The sequence below is a fragment of the Aythya ferina genome, assembly GCF_964211825.1.
Source record: "Aythya ferina genome assembly, chromosome: 14".
NCBI classification, from domain to species: Eukaryota; Metazoa; Chordata; class Aves; order Anseriformes; family Anatidae; genus Aythya; species Aythya ferina.
The window spans coordinates 403,735-417,449 of NC_140312.1; the positions used below are offsets into that span (position 1 = coordinate 403,735).

The 13,715-nt window shown below is 40.8% G+C and overlaps 1 protein-coding gene across 2 annotated transcripts in view; it reads left to right on the forward strand.

Annotated features, from left to right (window-relative positions):
- The first annotated feature begins 5,991 nt into the window (after window positions 1-5,991).
- The window catches only part of PPP2R2B (protein phosphatase 2 regulatory subunit Bbeta), a 96,759-nt gene continuing 89,035 nt past the window's right edge, over window positions 5,992-13,715 (forward strand). The window contains exons 1-2 of one of the 2 annotated variants that reach the window (XM_084536162.1): window positions 5,992-6,144; window positions 6,286-6,363. In XM_084536162.1, the coding sequence (XP_084392288.1) occupies window positions 6,135-6,144; window positions 6,286-6,363 (88 nt within the window). In that variant the 5' untranslated portion in view covers window positions 5,992-6,134. Of the gene's footprint in view, window positions 6,145-6,285; window positions 6,364-10,608; window positions 11,311-13,715 lie in introns of those variants that run through there. The other variant, XM_084536161.1, reaches the window with a different exon arrangement.

Consider the following 13,715-nt stretch of genomic DNA (forward strand, 5'->3'; position numbering starts at 1 on the left):
CAAAAGAAGCTGCAGTGTTAATGTAGTAGCAAGGTTAACTTTTTTTATTTATTTATTTATTTTATTTTCCCCCCCAATAAAAAGAAATCTGCAATGCTCCCTCTTCCAGCAGCCATCAGAGAAAGAAATGCCATTATGGCAAAAATAGTACCAATATTTTTTTTCACTTGTGAACTTTTGTCATTCAGGAAACCCTACCAATACCACTTTTGCAGATTGCTTTTTTTTTTTTAATAATAATTATTATTTTTTTTTATTTCCAGCCTACATAACAGAGGAGGTTTTGGGTATAAGGTAATATAGCAAGTTAAAATGCATCATTTGATAAAGTTCCCAGGCTTTTACAGACATGCTGGGTAACACATGTCCCAGATGAGCAGTGACATCCCAGGGGACCCATCATGGAAGTGGAGCACACTGCCAGGGGAGCTCTGAGCAGAAGCTGGAGGACTGAACAGCTGCCTCTGCAGCTTCCTGCATCCCAGACTCCAAACCTTTAATTCTGCTGCAGATCAGAGATGACTCTCATGACAATACTTCCTTAGGGAGCCAGGGAGAACCCAAAACCAGCACACCATTCAAAATATGATTTCACTTTTCCTAGAGAACATAATGCAAAGAATTACTACAGAACTTTTATTGACCCTGAGCCAGGATTGCTTCCCTTCCCCAATCCCCTGACCTGTTCTAGCTCTCCTCCCTCCCTCTCCCTTAATGGAAATGTAAATATACAAAATCATATATATCAGATGGTGTCCCACTCAGACTACAAGCTTATGTCCTGTGTATTAGCAGGGTACATTTCACATATTGAGGTCTACAGAGGAGCATCATGTAGCACTCTCGCTTCTCCTCCTCATCTACCCTTCAGAAAATACACATATGACAAGCTCTTACTGCTGCATCATGATGCTGTTCTGCAGGCAAAACCTGGGACCTTTTTAGTCCTGGAACGTTTTTAACCTCTCTGGTGTGAGCTGTGGTTAAATGTTTTCCAGTGGGATATCATCTTCAAGTAGTTTTCTTTGATTCCTGTTCTTCCTGATGCATTATTGCAGGTAGCAGTGCCTACTGGGCACACGTAAGATGAGAAATCCTGCCAGAAATCTTATTAATATAGAATCATAGAATGGTTTGGGTTAGAAGCGACCTTAAAGGTCATTTAATTCCACAACTTCTGACCTGGGCAGGGACACCTAGCACTAGATCAGGTTGCTCAAATATCAATATATCTGTGTGTATGAACCTGAATGAGGGTTACAGCTGAGATGCAGTTGATATCTTCCTAAGTTTCCAGTACTAAGTCCATAAACCTGAAAGCCACATCTCTCTTTGGTGGAGCATAAACAGTAAATGCAAGATTAATTAACATGTGAATCCTAGCACTCTCACTTTAGGCTCTCTTAATTTCAGCATTGTTTGCACAGTAGGTTATGCTACACATGTTCCCTTCCTCTAGTTTGCACAGGCCATTCCTACTTATATCTGGAAAAATTTGAGTCTGTTTTCTGATATGCACAGATATGAAAGGAAATCCACTTCAGTGTATTTCTCTCTCTCTCTCTCTCTCTCACCTCATAACGTCATCTAATCTTCATTTTCTTGATTTAAAAAAAATGTTTATAATGGTTGCTCTTTGAAAAAAAAAATAGGGAAAAAATCAGAGCATGGAAACATAAATTTTAAATATGTGTCCACAGAAATGAACACTTTATGAATAACTGTGTGGGAAAAAATAATCAGTGATTTTGTAATAGTTCTCCAAGGAGCTAAAAAATTAACAATTACTCTGATAAATACTGAGATCAGTTTTACAGCAGTGAAAACAGATGCACGCCAAAGTCAGTTCTGTTTTATGGTTACATCACAAGTCTTTAGGTGGGCTGGAAAGTAAAATTATTGCTACTTCCCCTCCTTTTAACTTCTACATATCCCTCTCAGACACACGGGGGAACATTCTCTTTCTGCGTGCATCACCCAGTCCCACCAGCATCAATAGACTGTCAATTCAAATAGATGCTCTCCCACTGTTACACAGCATTCATGACTCATTTAGTTACAGAACTGAATGCAATGCAGTTAGCAGCTGACATAAGAAGACCATTCAATATTCATGTGCAGCTTTTCCCCAGACACATTTGATTTTGAGGAGTTCTTCAACTCCTTAGAATAAAAATTCCTTTTTTTTTTTTTTTTTTTAAATACATCATAATCACAATACTTTGCTAGTGAAATCATCTCCCAGCAAGAATTGGTGTTCTAAAAGAAACAAGTCCAAGAATTACAGAAGATGGAAGATGGGTAGCATACAAACTCTACATGGTTCACAGGGAATTGGTTGAAGTCAGCAGTAAAGCACAAAAAATATGATAGCATTCCTTAAATCAATGTGTCCTCCACATCAAATGCGAACTCAGTTACTAAAGGCTGTATTTCCAACCTAGTTTGTATATCATAGTACTTGTCCTCCAGGAGCCAGGAGGTACCAAGGGCTAAGAAAGCCTGTCTGCTTGCTCTCAGCACTACCAGCACAAAGCAGGAATAAATGATCCCTGGCATTAATGTGAAAACTACCAGACTGAGGACAGGAACAAGTCCTGGCAAAAGCTGCTGGGCAAAATGATATCTATAAAAGGGAAGATTCTAGGCAGAACTCTGAAAACTGCATAGCATGTTGATGTGAGTATTGTTGCTCTTCCTGAACCTTCCATCTGATCTCTAACAAGCATTACAGAGCTTCCAGAAAACTTCAATCTTTCCATTGCTTGCATTCAGCTATTTCATCCTCACCATCTCCCTCTCCCCTCACAGCTTTCCCTTGAATTTATTTCCTTCAGTACGAACTCCCCCTCTGTGATTCAACATCAGACATCAACTTACAGTGAGCTGCTGTCAGAATGTCTGACCACGACCATGACCTCCAAAGCAGTCCTCCTGGGGCTATGAGTGCTCAGATAGCTGCGGACATTTCAGGCACAGCATCTGGCGTGAGAGCGAGAGGATTGTCACGCCCTCTGCAGTGTGTGCTATCCAAGCATGACCAGGTTTCAGGGATACATTTTGATGACAATTTTTTTTTCCAAGGCTCTGCTGTGGATTAAGGGAAGTTGTTCCTGGAAGTGTTTAATAAGGCTTTGCTGGCACATCTTTAACCAGCTCTATTATCTGTATTATTTCTGGCCTCACAGCAAAGCTCCCAGCAAGTTTACATCCAACCATATAGGGATTACTTGAATGCTAAGAAGATGTTGATCAGTTATTCAGGCACATTTTAATATATCTGCCTGAATTCAATTGTTAGAGAAGAGAGAAGGCTGTACCATTGGAGGGAGAGATTACAAACTGAGATCTTTTCTCAATGTCTTGGACATGTGTGAGACAGTTACATTTCAGCTGTAAAAACAGTTTGCATCATCATGTGCTCATGACTTTATATAATGAAATAATTTTTTTTTCTTTTGTAGGTGTTTAGCATTTTGAAGTCTTCAGATATCCAACTTCCCATCCCTATTGCACAAAACCGTTTATGCACATCTTCAGCAGCAGCTGAGCATGAGAAATGCTTTGAAAACATGAAGAAAATTTGGTAGTTATTCAGAAATACATAGAAAACATATAAATCTGGTAGTTATTCAGGAGAAGTAATGGTGATGTGGCAGATTTAACTTGGAGCTTGGCAACTCCTACTGCACATATTCATGTCCACTCTCACACAAAACTCTGTAACTTAAATTAAATAAACTAGGAACACAGCAAGTCATTGACTTCTTCACTGAACAAAAACAAAGTCTTTTGAAGATACACTATCAAATGATAACTATTGAAGTAATATGAGAGTCTAACCCTTACAGTGTTCCTGCGGTGTCTAACCAATAAATAGTAAAAATCTTATAAACAATAAGGAAATAATGAAGACATAAACCTTAACACCATAATTAGAAAATGAGGTATTTTTTTTTACTGATTTGCTTAGATTAGAGAATCAGTGAACTTATTATTGTCATGATCATACAAAGAAAAACACACTTAAAAATATTCTTGTCTCAGATGGGCTTAATTGCCATGTTTGCTTTCCAGTTTTTATAACTCACACTTCAAATCTCCAGGGGAAAAAAATGCTATAACAGCTGTTGATTTGTATGAACTAACTTGCAAAAATGTTCTCCCTCCTATCCTTCAGGGAGAAGTCTTAGTAAACATGAGCCAGGGAAAAATACTCCCTTAGAAAAAGTCATCTTCGTGGCAATCTGAAAAACTGTCCGTTGTGAAAGGAAGTCATTTCAGCATTATATTTTTTTCCCTAAAGGGTAAATCTAGTCATGGTGAAACCAGACAGACCACCTGAGAGGACTCCAGTGCCATTTCTCCCTCTCTGTCAAGACTGTACCTCTGAAATCTGACTGCCAAGGCATTGCTGGGGCTAGGAAAGTTCCTCTATTTGGCCTGGCCTGGCCTGCGTTTGCTGAACACTGCACACAGCTCAGCTCTGGCTACCTGGCTTCCCTTTCTGCATGGACAACTGTCGCTGACAACCTACTCAAGATCTGCAACTCCCTTCACATACACTAACACTCAGCTGTACACAACACCTTCCAGCTAAAACCACAGCTAAATGAAAGACAAATGTTGGCAATAAGTAAGGACAGGACAGGACAGGACAGGACAGGACAGGACAGGACAGGACAGGACAGGACAGGACAGGACAGGACAGGAAAGGAAAGGAAAGGAAAGGAAAGGAAAGGAAAGGAAAGGAAAGGAAAGGAAAGGAAAGGAAAGGAAAGGAAAGGAAAGGAAAGGAAAGGAAAGGAAAGGAAAGGAAAGGAAAGGAAAGGAAAGGAAAGGAAAGGAAAGGAAAGGAAAGGAAAGGAAAGGAACCCACAACTCCGTAGTTTTAAAATTTGTTTTTCCTTCATGTTTCGATAAGTGTGTAAACATCTGGAAGACCTCCTATCTTCTGATTTAAAAAACAGCTTTTCTTCTGGGAAATGAGTCTACCCTCAAACTACAAAATTTCTCTGTTGAGAATTAAGAAATTAATGAAACATTAAAAAATATATATAAAAAATTAAACTTTACATTGGATGTTATCCAGCAAGAGAGTTACACTAGTGCATTAGTAATGCAGAGGAATTCTGAATCTTTTCCTCATTTCTATTACGGTACTTTTTCCTACTGGCAATATATCATTATTTTATAGGCAGTGAGAAACTTCCATGTCTGAAAGTGCTAGGAACTGATCCTAACTGTAAATTTCCTACCATGTAAACAGTGACAAGTGAAATAGATAGGATCTCAAATGTTTTTACCAAACTGTTCTTTCACAGAGAGAAGCTTCAATTGGCTGAGCTTTCCAACCCTGATGCTCAGCATGTCAGCATTATACACTACTTGTTACTGACCAGTTTCTTTCATTGTGCTTCTTTCTTCTTGTTTGGCAAGTGCTTTGAGATAAAATGTATGTTTGGATAAAAGGAAGCAAGTTGTCCACAGCCTTTGAGGCTGTGGATTTTTTGTGTTATAGTGAAAGCTGCATTACATAAAGGCAAATTTTGCTGAGCTGTCAAGAAAATGAGGAACAGTAGATAAAATCCCAATTTCTCTCAGTGTCTTAACAAAGCATTACTACGGCAGCGAAGATGTGAGAGAGCTACAGCTTACTAATGTGCCTTCTAATAGATATGACTGTAGTATTCTTCTAAAGCAACTATAGTGCCCTTCTGATTCCAGGCAAATTTTGACGATATTCTGACATGCTGTAAGGCGGCTTCTGATGGGATTTGTTACCTAGCAGTTTATAACTAGACTGTCCATAAACTGGAAAAAATAAAAAATTAAAAAAAAAAATCATAGTAGCAGTAGTTATCCTTTTGTCTGTTTCAGTCTCTCTTTAACAGCGATGGAAATGATTGGGGCCATTAGCATTCTGATGAAGAGAGGCTGTGACAAAGGCTGTGACTACAGGGCCTCCTGACTCTTCTGCGATGCTGCCAGTGATGTAGAGGGGACTGACTCCAATTGCACCATTTTTGAAATAGCCCTAACATGGTATGGAGAAAACAGACAGACGGGCAATTCATAATGCGGGCGTAATGTTCTTAGTTTTGCAGCGTTAGCTTTGCATTTTATGTGGAAGAATGATACCAGGTGAGAAAATATTTCTCTTCATGCAGGGATTGCAGATATTTATGTGCCAATTTATATATGTTTGTGTGTTTGTTTAAAAAAGGGCAAGCTACATACAAAAGTGATCACATCTTATCTTCTTTCTGCATGTTTCCTTGGCAGGATTTGAAAACTTCATGCAGGATGTACTGTGGTGCTTTAGTCAAGTAAAAGGAACTATTGATATTGGGGTGACAGAAGGTAGGTTTATTTTTCTTTTTTTGTTGCCGTGATCAGAAGACCTTGTTTGTCATGTACTTCTTGCCTCAATCAATGTGCAGGGTGTTTGTATGCATGCTGTTGGGTGAAACTGCTGGCAAAGAGACAAGTTACAGTTTTTTTCTCTTCTGCTTTCATTATGTATTTGTGCATTTAAAGAGATGAATAACTAATATTAGCTATTGCTTGAAATATTTGTTTGAAGGCATTTTGGTTTAACAGTATCAATAGTCTTTAAAATAACTTTTCCTTGGCTTTGAGCTTTTATTTACATGAATGTTTCAGGGAATTATGAGACAGCCTCTCCCACCATAACAACCTTTATAGGAATCAGTTGGGTTCTGTTTCTGGGTGACATAAGTATTAACTTGCTGCTTATTCTTGTATTGGGAGTTAAAATAAATTGCACTGTGCACACTTACACAGATAGATATCTATGTAGGAGGAATTAGCACAGGTGGTTGGGGGATTTATGAGTCCAAGACATCCCCCTTCACACCCAGAAATGTTCAGGGTGATTTGTGTTCCTAAATCACTTAGACATTTCTCTTTCTGCAAGCGTACCCATTCTGTGTTTAGCCAACACGTGGATTGCAAAAAACATGGACAATTGATAAGAATTAAATCCATTCAATTTTCCTGCCCTTAAAGTTGAATATTTTCATGTTATTCTGTTCCTCCTATAGGATCACTCCTCTGTGTTTAGCTTCATGCTGGGTATTTTCCTACATGTTCTTATTTTCATCTTCCATTCTTTTACAGCATTGATTGTTAATCCATTAATTTATTTCTCCCCCCATTTCACATTTTGTTCCCTGTATGTACTTTAACCCTCATAGATAACTGAATTCTCTATCACATCCCTCTTCTCCTAACCCTCCCAGTACAGGCAATGGTTTTGTGCTGTAGAGTGGCCAGATAAACAATGGTGAAATTCTGTCTTCCTATGTGCAGAGCACTTATCAACTAAAGGCTATAAGCTGAAGGAATCCAGAGACATGATGGCAAGGAAAGGCTCCTGCAATTTTTTCTTGGGGTATCTTGGAGTCACAGAACAGAAGAAGCTAATAGATAATACTTTAAAGGCTATATTCAGTGAAACCCATAAGGAAAAAGTCAAATTGGTCTTTCAGATCTCATCAACATGTACAAATGGCCTCACTGTGACTGAGCAGAAAGTTCTGGAGAACATTTTATATATGGGTTTGAGTTTTCAGCTGTTATGCCATTTTTGTTTGTGTTTGTATGACAATATGGGCATGTATGTGTACAGATGTACATATACATAAATTGTACCATAAATGTATGTTGATATCACAGATGCCTCCACTTTACCAGAAGTTTGTATTTAACTTGTTAGCTTTATGCTAGTGTTTATGGCACATTTCTGACTTTCAGGACTCTGGTTAACATCGAAGCATCCTGAATTTACAATTTAATTAATGATTGGAATGCCTGAAGCTGTGTACAGTAAGTTGAAAGGAGATGCTACTATTATGTTTATGGTGTTCTGCATCTTTAAATTTAGAAAAGCCTGCCTACTTCAGCTGGATGCAGTGTCATTCTGCCTTTAAAATGTTGCAGAGAATAATTCTGTATGCTTGCTCTTTTCCATGCACACATAAGCCTACACAAACAGAGATACCCACAAACTTTATAATTTTATTCTTTTCTTGTTTATTGCTTTCCTTGTCTTTGAATATGGTATCATAATGTGTAGTGCTTGTCCTGATGAAACCAGTGATTTAATGGATTCTTTAACTCTCTAACACAACTGTCTGGATGAATGAGATCTTTTATGCATAGATGGGAGGCCTGGGACATCTTTCAGCTGCTCTAACAAACACAGTGCTTTCAATGTTAAATGTGAAGTAAATGATGTTGCTGATTCTCTTTGGTATGCCACACTGCTTTGGCTATATTTCATTACTACTAACAGGAAACCAGTTTTAGAGATCTTGCCTTATTTTGATGTAATGATAATTAGCAATCAGGTATAGACACCAGATTTGTGCAAATTTAAGAGGTCAAATTTCCTCTAGTTTGCTTGAGCCTCAAGATAGGCAGTGTAGAACTACTACTGTTGTGAGAATACAACCATACGGTTGGTGCAGGCTTTATGACTGGCATGCAGGCATTCAGCACTTCAATCTTTGTCATATTAAGTTATTCAGGTGTAAAACATATATACAGCAAAGTTATCAAGTGGAGAAATGCCTCATAAACAGTAATGGCTAGATTAAAATGATCCTAATGCAGTCAGATGTTTTACCTGGTGTCTGGAATATCATCAGGTCCTAGCAAGCTGCTGTGACCAACAGCCATTTCCAGTGCACCTGAGATTTTTATTACATCTTCTTCCAATTGTCTGTGCTTGCCATATCATCCAAAGGTATAAACAATAGCTCCAAATGAAAGATCTAAATGTTGCATGACTGTTAGCAGGCTCACCAAGCTGATTCAGAGCCTGGCTTGTGTTCTTACATTGTGGTTTCATTTCTGTGTTGCTTGCTAATTGAGCTTGAATAAATATCCTGGTTTTTGCATGTGAAATGAAACTCAGTTTGTTAATGGAACATAAAAACTGACTATAAATATTTAAATAGATCAAAGCCACAATAATGATTGCCCTTCTTCTGTACATGATTTTAATGAGGTGGAATTAATCTGTTTCTTGGGGAATGTTCATATCTACTTTCAAGTGGAAAAAATATTTTTTTTCCTGTCATACAATGGGAGCTATTTACATCAATATGGAAGAGAGGCATAGCATTTACAGACTTCAGTCCTACATGTAGGTCTCAGATATGGCTTCTATTTCAAGCTGATTCTAAGTTTCTGAGTAAACCTTAAGCAAGTGAATGCACAGCTCTGTGTGGATAGAACTTATTCCAGAGCCTCTGGAATAACCTCTGACTGCAATGTATCTGCTTGCATAACTAGATGGTAGAGACAGAAACTACAAGGATTATATATATGTGTGTGTATCCATATATATATATATATACACACATATAGATAGATCGATACAGTTAAAAAGACAGACATAAAGAGAAGAGAGATACAGGGTTTTAGGAAGAAATGTAGTCCTCCTCCTGAAGCTCTGAGAGTGACCAAGGAAGCAGAGCTAGGACAAATCTTTCTGGGCTCTTAAGCACAGAGGCAAAGAGAGTCCCTTTCTGGTCAGTTGAGGGATTTGGACTGGCAGTCATTTTTATTCTCCCTTCCTGAAACAGGAGACAGGTCAATACCACACAATTTATTTAAGTTCCAGGGGTGGAATAAACTTCTATCCCTCTGCTACCACAGCAAGTTACACGAACTCAGTAATGTGACTGTGAGGTACATATACAAACATATAAAGGTAGCTGCTGCCATGAACAGTGCTTCATAAAATCCTGTCTCTTTTACCTTCATACCTGTTTGCTGGAATGGATTTGTGATTCACAATAGTAGTTAATCTGCAGCCTTCACTTTTGTGTGATGCAACTGCAGTGAGCTCTCCTCCCTAAGCAGGAAGGCTTTGCATGGCTTGCAGCCCAGACCTGCAGTTTTCCTTACAAGTCCAGAGAGGGTATTTTGAATAAAGAGAAAGAGATTAAAGTGAAATGAAAAGCTTCTCTCTTCACTGCCACAGGTGCTTTGCATCTCTCCAGTAAAAACACAGTTGTGCTGTCATCTGATAATGACAGCAAGATTAGACTGCAGCGGGATGATGAAACCAAACAGCAAACTGACTCAGTGCTCAACAAGGCAACAGTGTTGAGTGATTTGGTCCTAAAACAAAATACTTGTCCATAGAGTAATTAAACATCAGAAAAACAAGATACTTGAGCATCAGCAACTATCATGTTACGTCCTTCCAGGCTGCCCTCTTGATATCATGATATTTTCCACTACGTGCACCCGAGCAGGCTGCTCCAGAGTGGGTGCTGAGTTTGGAGTGCACTCAGCTGTGAAATATTTCTGCCCTAAAAACTGTGTTGCAGCTGCAGAAAACATGAGAAAGATTGATTTAAAACTCCTTCACTTAAATAGCACAAGTCTGACTGGGTACTGGGGAGTGTGGGTTAAGGGCACTGCTACAGAAAAGTCCAGAATATAGTAAAAGGCATTTTTATTGGACGGCTCAACTGGTATTCTGTGGCTTCCCAGTGTGGTGCTGGTTTTTTGCGTTTCTTTTCTTTTTCTTTCGCATCTTCTGGTCACTCCCTGCTCTCAGAATACGTTAGGAATGCGGGAGGGCTGAGCGAGACTTGTCGTGAAGCTGCCAGGCTCGGGCTGCTCTGACCCGCCGGGGCAACGCGTCCTCGGAAAGCAGCGTTGCCGTGGAAATCCCCGGGTGTGGGAACCGCTCGGCTGGGCTTCGCTCCTGCACGGGGCGAGCCGCGGCGCCGAGGAGCGCTGACGGCCCCGGGCTCCCCGGCCGCCCGCTCCGGAGCGCCTGCAGCCTCGGCGGCGATGCGCCCGAGAGCGGGCCCCGAGCGGCGGCCGGCGGGGCGCTGCGGAACGGCGCCGGGCAGCCGCGAGGGGCCGAGCGGGGGCAGCCGCCCGGCCGGGCTGAGTCAGCAGCGCGGCCCCGCTCCGCTCCGCGCCGCTCCGCCTCGGGGCCGGGGCCGGGGCCGCGGCGGCTCCGCCGGGCCGGCAGCGCGGGGCCCTCTCCCCGCCGGGCAGCCGCCGCGGCGAGCCCGAGCCCGAGCCCCTGCCCGTGCCATGTAGGCCGTCTGCAAACGGGAACGATCCTCATGGCTTGAGGCGGGCTTGCCGCAAGTTTTCCTTTTATTTGTAGTGATTTTCTTTTTTAGCCTTCCATGGTGTTCTTACCCTTTTTTAATTACCGTTTTCGGAAGATGAAATGCTTTTCTCGTTACCTGTCGTACATCTTCAGGCCTGCCACCTCCATCCTGTCCTGCAGCTGCCACACGGAAGGTACCGGCTGCCCGGGGCGGCGCGGGGGGGGCGCGGCGGCAGAAATCGGCTTCTGGCCGCCGGCAGCGGGAGCGGCTGTTACCGGTGCTGCTGATCGCAGGAGAAGGCTCAAACGGCGGCAGAAAGCTTAAAAGGCGTTCGGAGGCTTAGCAGAAAATGATTTTGTTTCTGTGAATACTTGTTTTACTATCAAGTCTGCGCTAATTTTGCAAACTAGCAAGCAGCAGGTCTGGCTTAAGGGAAGACTTTCTAGCTATTGCTTTACAAGTTTATGTAGTTTGTAATTGGGGTTCTTAATTCATCTGTATATTTCCAAGAAAATTAAAAAATAATTTCCTGCAGTTTCTGCATTTGGTTGTCTGTGCTATTTCATTCATTCGGTAAAGCCTGTTTTCAGGTCTCAGCAAAACAGCTGTGCAGCTCTTTGGGATAAATGGGGTGTTACGACAGCGCTTGAACTTGGTGTTTGGTGGGCAGGAATGCAAAGTATCAGGTCTACATCTCGCTGAGATTTCAGTGACGCTTCTCGCATAGGGAGTCCTTTTTCATGCTAATGTATAATCTGGTGTGATATGACTGCATGCACATGTGCTGCGTGTGAACGATCAGCAGTTCTGTGAACTATCTAGTTAGTTCCCAACAGGGCTGCAGGATCAATGCTACTTTCCTAGACCTAGTCACAGCACTTTCTGTCACTTGCCCTAGCCATAGTTAGTATGGGGAGATAAACCCAGTCACTGACAAGTCCCTCTTTACGTGGTGCTACCCATACCCAAGGTACTAAGAAGAAATTAGGAGTCAAATCCTGTTTTAAGCTACACATAGATATTGGCCAATGTTGCTCTGTGGACGTTGTGTGCTGTCTTGTGCTTGAAGATGAGCCTCATGGTGCTGTCTTTGCTCAGGGTACCAGAAAGTGGATTTAATCATAAATATTCTCCAATTGGTTTATAGGGATCTTTAACCACTCAGATGAGGGATTCAGAGCCAACTTAAGTCTTTAAACTCTTTTTTTTGTTCCTCCTTGAAAATTTGTCAAGAGTATTCTTAATATTTAAGTATTGAATTCCTTGTTGTGAAAGGCTTGGATAATAGAGAAAAGGGGCAGAGTTTGTGGGTATTTGCATTTTGGTCCTAAGAAGAGTTCCTAATGTTGCTTTTTGTAAATAACTGTTGTCAAGTGAAACTATTTTCATGGGTGCCTTGAAATGCATTCCATGTTTCACACACTGGAGTATTTCAGAAGTCTTCAATTTTGATGGTTGAATTAGATATTTCTCTGTGGTGTTTGGTAAAACACTACATCTGAAAGATGTTTCAGCTTTAATGCAGCGTATGTAGGATAGATACCTCTGTCAAGAGCCCTTTTCCTTTCTGAGCGGCGCGCCATGTGCCGTCCTGTGTGATTGCAATGACTACTTGACACCATGTTATTATCAGTTATTTACTTAAAAGATTCCTGTGAAATAAATTGGTGTATAAATGAGGCTGTTGATCTGCACCTACGTGGGGGAGTGTCTCTCGGAAGGGGGTAGATCTTCAGGAAGAGTCTGCTCTGCATCTTCTTTTCAGTTAAATCATGATGCAAGTTCTCTGTCAAGAGGGAGGGCTCTGGAGAGGTGCTGGACAGCTGTGGCAAACAAGAAATTGCATGTATAGTCTATCTTAGGGCATGTGAATTAGCAGCTTGAAAGCAGCTCTGGAACAGATCTCTCTATACTCAAATAGGTCCATGGCCTGAGTTTGTGTCTGAGAGAGTTTTGTGTAGACAAAGATGAACACAAGGGGAGAGAGGAGACATCTGATGAGGATTTTACTGTTAACTTGATATACAATATACATATGTTGTGCATCTGAATGTGATTCAGGTGTGCCATGCCTTTGCAGGATCTCCACTTGAGCCACCTGTTTTCTGGGAAAGATGCTATGAATTCTGACATTCAGCTTGATTTATTTAGCCTGTCTTATTTACTCTCTTTGAACACCAATGTTGAATTTACAGCTCATAAACAGCAGAAATAATTATAGTCTTATCCTTTCTGTGTCTTAGCTACCTCAATGAACAGAAAATTTCCTCCTCCCCCCCAAAAATAAATAAATAAATAAATAAATTTGTAAACCTGATAAAAGCAAAAGAAGGAACAATGGTTAAACGCGATATAGTGAACAAACAGAAATTCTGTTATAAAAGCTGTAGCTGTTTTGATTTTTAACAAGGAAAAACAACCTTCCCTTCACTCAAATTTCAACATACTTATTTGGCTATTTTAAGACTGTGTAGACTGAAATACCAACCTCATCCATGAACAATGTGAAAATCCAGATGAATACTGTGGGGATGTACGCTCACAATTGTTTTTTGAGATGATTGGCTTCAATCTCTGCCCAATGTGTGGATCTATCTA